We start from the raw sequence: 11,244 nt of genomic DNA, 5'->3' as shown, positions 1-11,244 counted from the left end.
CAACATAGCATTAATCATCTCTAGATAAGTTTTATTTTTTCTTTCTGCTAATCCATTTTGCTTAGGTGTTCTAGGTGCTGAACATTCATGAATTATGCCATGTTGTTCACAAAACAAGTTAAATTCATTAGGAAAGTATTCTCCTCCTCTATCACTTCTTAAAGATTTAATTTTCTTCCCCAATTGATTTTTAACTTCTGCTTTATATGCCTTAAAAGCATTAAAAGTATCATTTTTACATTTCAATAAGTACACATATGTGAATATAGACATATCATATATAAAAGTAATGAAATATCTATTACCTCCTCTCGTTAATATGTCATTTAATTCACATATATCAGAATGTATTAAGTCTAACAAATTAGTATATCTTTCAATACTTTTGAATTGTTTCTTCATCATCTTTGATTTAACACAAATTTCACATTTATTAAGATCATCAAAATGATAATTTATTAAACCACACTTAACCATTCTTCTAATGGTGCTAGTTCCAATATGTGCTAATCTATCATGCCATAATGAATAAGAATCAACAATATAAATAGAAGCAACATATTTATTAAATTTAGAATCATTGTCAACAATAGATAATTTGACCATTCCCTCAGCGGAATAGCTTTTTCCAACAAACATTCCAATACGGGATAGAATTAACTTCCCGGATTCAAATACAGATTTAATTCCAAGTTTGCTAAGGAGATTCCCACTTACTAAATTTCTACTCATATCCGGTATATGAAGAAAATTAGTAAGAGTGACTTTCTTACCCGAAGTGAAAATGAGTTCCACATTTCCCTTGCCAATCACCTTAGAACGAACTTCATTTCCCATTTGAATCTCTTGCCCTTCTGTGACTTCTTTGTAAGTCTTGAAGAGTGCTTTATCATAGCAAATATGAACGGTAGCACAAGTATTGTACTATCAACTAGAAACCTTGCCAAATATGACATTCACTTCGCTCACCATAGCGATTATATTATCATCTCCCTCAACGGAGTTGACTTTCGGTTTCTGGCCCTTTTTAAATCTGCAATCCCTAGCAAAATGATTAGGTTTTCCACAAACAAAACAACCTCTACTCTTTGGCTTCTTAAATTTTCTTTGATCCCTTTTAGGGTCAAAATGATTTTTCTTGTTTTGTTTGCCTTTGTTGGAATTCCTAGGTTGATTCACAATATTTACTTTTATATTGCCAAAAGAGTTCTCACTCTTTTCTCTCATCCTCGATTCCTCCTTGATTCGAAGATGTTTTTGAATTTGCTCCAAAATGATATCCTTGGAGTCATGCAAAATCTTCTTCCAATACCCTTTCCAAGATGAAGACAACTTTGCTATTATAGCCCATACTTGAAAAGGTTCAGGAAGTTCGATTTTTTCAGCCTTCAATTGATTAACAATGACCTGTAACTCATGCACTTGTGCCAAGATTGGCTTGTTATCCATAAACTTATAAATAAAATATTTAGAAATAAAAAATTTCTTTGTACCTTCCTCCTCGGCATGATACTTGAATTCCAAAACATTCCAAATTGCTTTTGCAGATGGTTCTACCGTATAAAGATCATAAAGCTGATCCGAAAGAGCATTGAGAATGTGTCCTCTACACATGACTTCATCTTCGATTCTCTTCTTTTGTTCAGCCTTGACTTCATTGGTGTCATCATCGGTTGGATCAGGAATTGGTTGAAGATTTGGATCAAGCACATAGAAGATCTTCAAAGCAGTCAACATGAATTTCATCTTGTCTTGCCAACGGGTAAAATTCGTTCCATCAAAACGATCCAAATGAACAAAATCTTGATTCAATAATTTGATGATATTTGTGGCCTCTATAGTGAATTTATATAAACTCACAAATATCGTTTTTAGATTGTTGGGAAAATACAACAAAGAAGAGGATAAAAACACTTTGGAAATAAATAACAAACATAAGATCAAGAATACTTTAGGAAAGATATTTAGGCTTGAAACGTGTATAAATACTTTCATAAAAACGATATTTGCACCCTCTTCTCAATAAGATTGCTATGGGTTTGATGCAAATAGTTTTAGTGGATATGATAAGCCTTTAGAAGATATGTATTGAGCAAACAATAAAGAATCATCAACGAGAAATTAGAGAATATTTAATTCAAGTGAATCACTTGAAAAATAAAGAAGAAGAATAAAAAAAAATGATTTAATAATTTATCCTCAAATATCTATTTATAGATATTTTACATAATCTTTAAAAAATAATTATTAAAATAATTATATAAAAAAATATTTTTTTAAATAAATCTTTTGAAAAGATTTTTTTTCTTTTTAATTTAAACAATTTATAACAACAAGATCAGCCCCAACGTCGACTGCAAGTCGAACGGCCCTCAGCTGGTACACGATAAACGTCAGCTGTTGTCGTTCGGTAGGTGCGTAAGAGTTGTGTGTAGGTATCATCATCCTCCGAAAGTTTCATCACGAAGTACACGTGTCATCCTTCCGAAGCCCCCATGCTGAGAAGTACAGGCCCCCCAACCCTTTATGTGTCTTCGACTCCACCGTCGGCGGCTCCTTTCGTTTCCCTTCGAGCCCCCACCCAGCCCCCAAATCTCTCCCACCTGCGAGGGAACTCGAGCGAGCCACCGTAGCGATATCCTGGGATTGCTACCTGTATCTATCCATCTACCTACCCTTGGGCGATTCGATCGTAGGTCAGTCTTCGGCTCTCGCTTATCCGGGATCTTTGATAGGTGATTTCCTCGTTTGATTTCGCGAGCGTCGAGATTGGATTCCATGGATAAAGACCTCCTTCAGACCTTCGACGCCGCGAAGAAGGCGGCCGACGTGGCGGCGGAGGCCGGCGGCCCGTCGCCTGAGGTGGATCGGTGCGTGGACGCGTTGAGGCGGCTGAGGAGGATCCCCGTGACGACGCAAAATCTGGTGGAAACCCAGGTACTCGCTTCTTCTCATGTTTCTTCATCTTCGACATGGCATGTAACGGAATTATCTTTACGCTTCTTTGATGCTTAAGCATGATCTTTCTTTGAGTCGATGAAAGTTGGCAATTTTTTTTTTTTGAACTCGAGTCTCTGATGCTGGCGTTAAATGTTTTCGTTTGGTTGATTCGAGCTGTACTACGGTCGATATATACAACATTTCTTCTATACGAAGGACTAGTTCTTTTTTTTTTGGATACAAATTGTTTGGTTTTTTTACCACAACATGATGGAAAAAGTTCGAGTTTTTAATCACTGAATTTTGGTCTTTTATTGGTCGCAATTCTTGCCTTGTTGTGCTCATCTTTAGCGGTATGGAAGTCTTTACAGATTCATTAAGTGGTTGGGAACCTGACTTTCTTATTCGATTTTTATTTTTTAGATCTTCAGGCACTGAATTTGTCATCAGAGGTGGGTATTTCGACAGATGCAGTCCTGCAAATACAATGTTAGTGTATGGCTAGAAGTAAACCACAAGCAAACGCATAAACAAGAAGATGACAAAAGAATAACAAAATTATAGTCTCAGAAACAAATATAAATAGATGATGGAAAACAAAATACTGTAGATAGTATTTTCCTATATATAATAGCACCAGCCAAAGAACGATTCTCAAAACTGTGCGTAGTAAGAATTTCATCGATGCTAAATTGACTTACTATAACTTTCACTGTAGTTGTTTACTGGATATATTAGATATCAAGTTCTAAAAGTTTCGCTGGACAACCTGTAAAATAAAACTTATATGGTAGAGATTCCAAAGCCATATACATGCCAATGGTTTGCTCTATAGTTAACCATATAGGTCACTTTCCTTTGGGTTGTAAACATAGAAACAAGATGAACTTTCTCTTGTGGAATACATTGCCACTATTGATGACAGAATCAATATAGATAGTAAATTATACTTCAGGATCATTCTGTCTTACGGTAAGACAACTGATAGGAATGGCATTTGTAGGAATACTTATGACAAACATTCATTGAGTTGAGGAGGAATAAATGCTATCATGGTTGAGCTTTGATCAGTGTTTCCTGCTACCATGGTAAATAAATGCTGGCTCAATTCTGCAATTAATGATTGACTATAGAGCTACCTGGATGTTTCTCATTTAAGTTATGCTTAGATTTAGCTTTCTTTTTTTAAATTGAGTTCGTTTCTAGAAGTTCCTTTGAGTGGTATTAGCTTTGAGCAACATCTTCATCGATGTCATATCAAATGGATAACATGAATTCGATCTAAATGTTGGCATGTAGGCACCTTCAATATGATTGATGTTTCAATCAAGGCTATGGTCAATTTAAGCAACATCTGCATCGATGTTCATATGCTCATGACTGTGCATGATCAGGACATTTAAATACGTAAGAATAAATATGATTGAGGTTTCAATCAAGGCTATGGTCAATTGTGCACCAAGGTAGTTCTCAGGTGGTTGCATAAGTGTAATTGTAACGGGCATGGCCCACAAATTAAAAACTCATAACAAGCCTCATCCTGGTCTTTATGATGTGGCTTTGGTAAGTAATAAAAACACAAAGGCAAGAATCAAAAGTAAATTGTGCCATTTAGTATTGACTGCTATTTACTGGTTTAGGTCGGTATTACCGGTGTTGTACATGTCCGTCTAGTTATTGAAATCATTATTGGGCTGAGATTTAAATACTTGCTTAAAGATACATGGTGCTGCTACGAACTAGGCGTTGTGTAATGTGATGCCCTTCCTATCTATGTTTATTATGCCAGTCAGGTTTGGTGTTATGTTTGGTAAATATCATGTTACTGTTATATAGAGTTTAGAAATCTGAGGTTGTGATTGATAGCTGCTGCTGTAATGAATTGTATGATGAGCGATAATTAAATTTGAGGATGGCACTTTATTTCTAGGATTAGTTTGTAGTTGATCAAAGTTTTAGATGCAGATTTAAAGTATCAAAGGTCATAATTTGGTCAGCCTCTGGTTCGTTACTATAGTTCTCAACATAAACTTTTAAAATGTCATGCTGTAGAGCATATGTATTCTTTAAAAAGAGTGTATTAGATGCTATAGAAAGCAACTCCAACATCAATGCTCGTTGTTTGATGATTGTTTATTAAAATATTACTTTCACTGCCAAATGCCATGGAAATCTGATACTGTATTACTGTATGTTATAGTCCTTGTTCGATTGCAGTTGGCATTTCCCTTGTCAGATAAATAATAGTTTGCATACTTGACCTATTACTGTGATGTTTGCTGAAAATTTTGTTCATGAATTGTTGTGTATAATTTCCTTTATTCTATGTTTATTTCTTTACTGCTTGCATTGCTTAATATAATTTTTTTGCAAATTCAGATGTTTAATATGCTTTCCTCTGTTGTTAATAATTTTTGGTATTTTTCTTTCCTTTGAATTATGCATAAAATTTTGGCATTAATTTATTAAGTTGCAACCAAATCATGGAATGCTTTATTTTTTATTTATTTTTCATATATATATATATATGTATATATATATATATGTATATATATATATATGTATATATATATGTATATGTATATATATATGTATATATACCAAGGTCTGCCATACCGAATCGTACCGCCCGGTATGGGTGGTACATATCAGTCCGACAGGTCAGCGGTACGTGGACCACCCGGTACTGGTCCGCACTATAGCACTGTAGCAGTGCACTATTGTAGTGCACTGTAGCAGTGCAGTGCACTGTTACAGTAGTAGTACAGTACAGTGCTCGGTGCACCTGGGTGTACCGCTCGGTACCGAGCCCAGATCGAAATACCGATACGGTACGGTATTGCGAACCTTGATATATATACACATACATATACATGTATGTATATACATACATGTGCACATATCATTCATATATATATATATATATATATATATATTCTTATATGCATATATAAGAATTTGACACATTTCATGAATCTTGAGAAATCTTGTTCTTTATGACTGATTGTCGTAGCTAATCCTACTATACATCTGCATTGCCGATGGGAATAATAATATGGTTGATCCGGAGCTATTATGCTCTCTTTTGTTTTCTTAGTTTAGACCTTTTTTTGTTGCCTATCCTATATTTCATCATATAGCAACCAAGAAGCAAACGTTCTGTCAGGAGACTCATATCAAAGACGTATTTTTTACAAATGAAATCTTCATACTTACTGCTTGCGGACATTAAACATAATGAAGTATTTCAAGCAAGTGGGCCCAAGCTAAGTCATTCACATGCTCATATTGGCCCATCTGCTCTTTATATTCTCTCACTCAATCCCTCTATAAAAAACCTCTTCAAGACTTATACAAGGCTTGTTGACACTTTATGTACGCTCTTTGTGGAATCTCTGAGCTTTTTTTCTCCCAACACTTTAGGATATGTTTATACATTTTTCTTCTTTTTTTTCCCCAACACTTTAGCATCACCGAGCAAAAATCGTCAGATTTGGCTGTTTTTCCTTCTTGGACTTAAACATGCTTTCTGTTCCGCAGGTGGGCAAACGGCTTCGCTATCTCACGAAGCATTGCCATTCAAAGATTCAAGTTGAGGCTTCCGCCTTGTTAGAATTCTGGAAAAATGTTGTCATTCAGGAGACTTCAAATTCCACGAGAAATGGAAGTTCTGATGATAAAAGTTCCATAAAAAATTTCAAATCTGAGAGAACAGAAACTGTCAAGGTTAACAAGACTTCAAAGTCTGGGCCAGCCATCATGGATGGAATTTCAACTTCAGAAAGTTTCAAGTTTGATAAGAAAGATAGAGACCAGAGCATGAAAGCTGAGATTTCAAAATCAGAAAGAAACAAGATTGAGAATAATAGCAGCAACGACTCTGGAGTGCTTGCTGTCAATGATGAGAGGATACCCAAGGGAGATCACCAGGCTTCTACTACCAAGAAACCATCTATGGTACCAGCTGGTCCTCCTAAACTGACAACTATGGTCAAATGCAATGATCTTGTTCGAGACAAAGTTCGGGAACTTCTAGCTGAGGCTTTCTCCAAAGTTTCTTGTGAGACCAGCGAAGATGAAAGAGATGAAGTGAGGAACATCCTGGATGAAGTGGATGCATGTGATCCCATTCGAGCTGCTGTGTTGGTGGAGTCCGTGATGTTTGAGAAACTAGGACGTTCTAATGGTTCTCAAAAGCTTAAATACAGGTCCATAATGTTCAACTTGAAGGATGGGAACAACACTGATCTTCGAAGGAGAGTTCTTGTGGGAGAAGTGAAACCTGAGAAACTCATTGCCATGACCCCCGAGGAGATGGCCAGCGACAAGAGGAAACTTGCAAACAAGCAAATTAAAGAGAAGGCCTTATTTGAATGTGAGCGAGGAGGGCCACCTAAAGCTACCACTGATCAGTTTAAATGCGGACGCTGTGGACAGAGGAAGACTACATACTATCAAATGCAAACCCGAAGCGCCGATGAGCCAATGACAACATTCGTGACATGTGTGAATTGCAACAATCACTGGAAGTTCTGTTGAGTGCATATGCGGCAGAAAGATTGCTGAAGATCCCAGGTCTAATCTTCCTTCTTTTTCTAGGGCTGCTTCTATCCTGTGTTTCTTTCGGAACTCATTAATTTTTAGTTGATTAACTGTAGCAGCATAGTTTTTTCATGTTTGCTGATCACTGCCCCCATCATCAATTAAAAGTGTTGAATCCACTCGGTCTCGTCTCGATATGTGCCTTCCGCATATGCTCTTCTCAGTGCTGCAAGTAACTCGATGAAACCGAGAGAAACATCGAAGCCAAACTTCATTGGGAAGTTTGCTTGGCATGTATGACAGACAGTGAAAGGCCTCAGCCTCACTTCTCATGCTGTGTAGATGTATCGTCCATTTATTTCCAAGCTAAATGGTAGTCTACCGAATGAATGTCAGCAAAGACCAAACAGTAGTAGAATTCCTTGTCGAGGCATTATGCTCTGCCACTTCTCAAGCGCAGCTTTCTGCGTCTTGCCAATGTCGACTGCATGTTCGTCCGTTATGTCTTCTACACTGCAAAGATGTTGATGTATAATTTCCACTCTGCAACACCGAGTCTGGAGATTCTTTTCTGAGTCGCCAAACTGTAGATCGTTGTGTTTCATGTGCAGCTAGAAGAAACAAGGGCGTTTGTCGACCGGCATTTCACGTCGGAGCCACTGCAGCAGGTGTCTTAACTTGTGCAGACAAAAGACTCGTACGCTGTCAGCTGTTGGATACATCGCACTCGGATGGTCGAATCTTTTATATGCATCGACAAAGGTAAACTGCGTGACAGGATTGGCTTTTAGCAGATGATTCTTTGCGGTCTCGTTCGCTGGTGCAGTGAAGAGACAAATTATAATAGACGATGCTGCCATGAAATCCCCATTCCGCATTTGGTACGGCTTCCGTGGTTGACCTGCAATTCTCGGAGGGGAGGAATCGGTCAAAAGAGTCTGACCGCGTTACCAGGTGGTGAAAATAGGAAGAGTTTGTGTGGATCGAAGTAACAGTTGATGAAGGGATAAACTAACATACCGGTATGATGATTGATACATCGGTTTTGTGAGAGAGAAATAGGCTAATGAGGAAGCTTTTGGGACACATCTTCGATGACAATTGTCTCCATATGCAAGTAATTGGAAGCGTCACTGTCGTCTGCTGTCTGGACACCGAGGTGATAGTGTCTTGGATCACTCTCTCTCTCTCTCTCTCTCTCTCTGTCTACGTTATCTTCGTTGGCATCAAGGAAATGAACACCCAACACCGAGGTGATCGTTGCTTTCGACTCCCGGCGGAGTAGATACAATGGGATGCATATTTAAACTCCTAATGATCAAAATAACAATCAATTATAATACTTAGTCATTTATCTGGAAACAGATTGAAGAATTATCAAGTTCAATAATAAGGATGATCGATGTCGTTGTGGAATAATGTTCTGTACTGAGGCTTACGCAATTAATCGTGCATTTCCTGTTGTTATCAGGCCATTTACTCACGTTTAATTTGCTTGTCGGCAAATAAGTCCTCGCGACTTGTGGAGCAGACATCAGACCACTAACGCACGCAAGATGTGGACTTGCATCGCCCATCATTTCTGCAGTAGATGCTGCCGCATTCGATGGCACGGAGTCCTTAGATCCGCTCCAACTTGCGATTCTCGAATCCCAACCCTCGATCGACCTTTTTTATTCGTCGAAATCGAAAGGCGCGTGCCACGATCTTCGTTCGATTTGGAGAAGATCCGAACACTGTTAGCCGCTGCGAGTGCAGTACACGAATGGGCTGTCATCGGTGCTCGCTGGCCTCACGAATAAGAATGGGTCCGTGGATCGTTTTCACACGACGCACAAAGACTGCATCGCCAATCCCCTCATCGCAAGTAACCTGTGAAGATGCTCGTTTCCGTTCGTGAGCAGGAAGCAATGATCACCGAGCTCTGAAGATTTCACCTGAGAAAACCCGCTGAAGAAAGAGAGAGAGAGAGAGACGGGGGTGAAGACATTAGTGGAGCTTGATCAGCTGCTCATCATCATCATCAGCAGCAGCAGATATTAGGAATGATTATGACTGCTGCATGGATAGCAAGGAATCTTTGATGGGGTCCGGAAACAGTCCGAGCTCTTGCAGAATGTTGCGCTGCAGTCATCGAAGCAGTATGACGGGCAAAATGTTATGCAGAATAAATTACATATGTGAGAAATAAATTATAGTTATATTATGTATATTACATATGTGAAATATTTGGTGGCGAAAATTAAAATCAAATAAAGGTTTGACACTCCAACACCCTTTGACGACATAATGTAGAGTGATAGCACACGATGTGAGATTAGAATATTGCCACCGCAGTCAAAGCCACAAATAATAGCTATTATAAATCTCTCCGGACTTGCTACAATCCACCAACCAAAATAACGAGAAAATGCTTTCGTCCTCACCCACTATTTCGACTCAACATTACATTGCAATCCTCGGATGCTTGCTGTTACTTGAACTCCTCGCCGCAAACATCTTTAAGTGACGAAGGGTAAATTCGTCATTTTAATATAATTTCGTATTATATAATTATAATCCATTGTTCTCCGGATCGGTACGGCTTCCGCTACGAGAACTCGTCCGCGTCCAACTCGCCAAACTCCACTTCCCATAACTGCCGCCTCGGGGAGTAGAACTCCGCCAAGCAAAAGGGCGGCGCCTCCAAGGCGTCCGCCTCGCCGCCGCAGAGGCATCCGAACGGCGCCGACCGCTCCTCCGGGTAGCACAGCACCGACCTCGGCGAGAAGCGGGACTCGCCGCACGTGTCGGCGCCGTCCCCCTTCCCCCAGCCGTCGTCCCCGTCGGTCTCGGCCCGCGCTGCGTACGTCGGGGAGAAGTTGGTCACCGCCTTCGGGCCCCTTAACCGCACCGCGGCGGTGTCGTAAACCGCCGCTGCCTCCTCCGCGGTGTCGAAGGTCCCGAGCCACACTCGCTTTCCCTGACCAGGGTCGCGGATCTCCGCCGCCCACCGGCCCCATGGCCGCCGCCGCACGCCACGGAACCTCCTCGCCCTCTCTCCCCCCACCGCCCCCTTGACCTGCCGCTTCCTCGGGGCCGCCTGCCGGCCCGGCGCGACCTCGATCCCGACCTCGTGCACGTGTCGCCTCACCCTCCGCCGCCCTCCGACCTCTGCGTCCTCGCCGGACGAAGAGTCAGTGGCGTCCGCGTCATCGAAGCGGATCCGCACCACCCGCCGCTTCCGGTCCCGCCACCTCCAACCGGCGGCCTCGCTCGCCGGGATCGTCTTCCTGATAACAACCACATGCTCTGACAGCCTCACCGCGGTGCCGGCGGCGTTCGTCGGATCCATCGCCGGGTCGCTATCTACCACCGGCAAATCATCGGTGGAAAAGGTAAAGCCATGGATTCCGTCGTCTCGCTTCGAACTAAAGGCAAAAGATGCGCTTTCCCCGTCCTCTAATTCCGCAACCGGCGGACGATGGAGAAACCGGAAGGGCAAAAGATACGGATCAGAAGGCGAGGGTTTTAGCTGAATGCAGTGCGGGAAATCAGGGGTGTATTTATTCAAGGTTGATAAGAACTCATCCTTCAAAATGTCCAATCTGCCCTTCAACGTTAATTTCAGATCTACCCTCGACCTCGACCTCGACCTCGACCATGCGGTTGGATCAAAACGCGGCCTTTGAAAGCCGTGTCATAAGAAGATGGCCCGTCGCTGTGAGCCGTCCGCGAAGGACAATCTGGTAATTCGGATGAGCACGCCGCCGCCTTTGTCGT

The 11,244-nt window shown here is 40.9% G+C and overlaps 2 protein-coding genes across 2 annotated transcripts; one reads left to right on the top strand and one right to left on the bottom strand.

The window, feature by feature from the left end:
* The first annotated feature begins 2,557 nt into the window (after positions 1-2,557).
* Positions 2,558-7,661, top strand: LOC103981848 (transcription elongation factor TFIIS). Its single transcript, XM_009398601.3, has 2 exons — positions 2,558-2,937; positions 6,481-7,661. The coding sequence occupies exons 1-2, from the start codon at positions 2,779-2,781 to the stop codon at positions 7,477-7,479; spliced, it is 1,158 nt and encodes a 385-aa protein (XP_009396876.2). The 5' UTR covers positions 2,558-2,778; the 3' UTR covers positions 7,480-7,661.
* Positions 7,662-9,819: 2,158 nt separating this feature from the next.
* Positions 9,820-11,005, bottom strand: LOC135610155 (pathogenesis-related genes transcriptional activator PTI6-like). The gene has a single exon (XM_065104305.1). It carries the CDS (start codon positions 10,814-10,816, stop codon positions 10,073-10,075), a length of 744 nt encoding a protein of 247 aa, XP_064960377.1. The 5' UTR covers positions 10,817-11,005; the 3' UTR covers positions 9,820-10,072.
* Positions 11,006-11,244: the final 239 nt, after the last annotated feature.

The sequence above is a fragment of the Musa acuminata genome, chromosome BXJ2-4, assembly GCF_036884655.1.
Source record: "Musa acuminata AAA Group cultivar baxijiao chromosome BXJ2-4, Cavendish_Baxijiao_AAA, whole genome shotgun sequence".
Lineage (NCBI taxonomy): Eukaryota > Viridiplantae > Streptophyta > Magnoliopsida > Zingiberales > Musaceae > Musa > Musa acuminata.
This window is presented reverse-complemented; position numbering and strand designations above follow the sequence as displayed.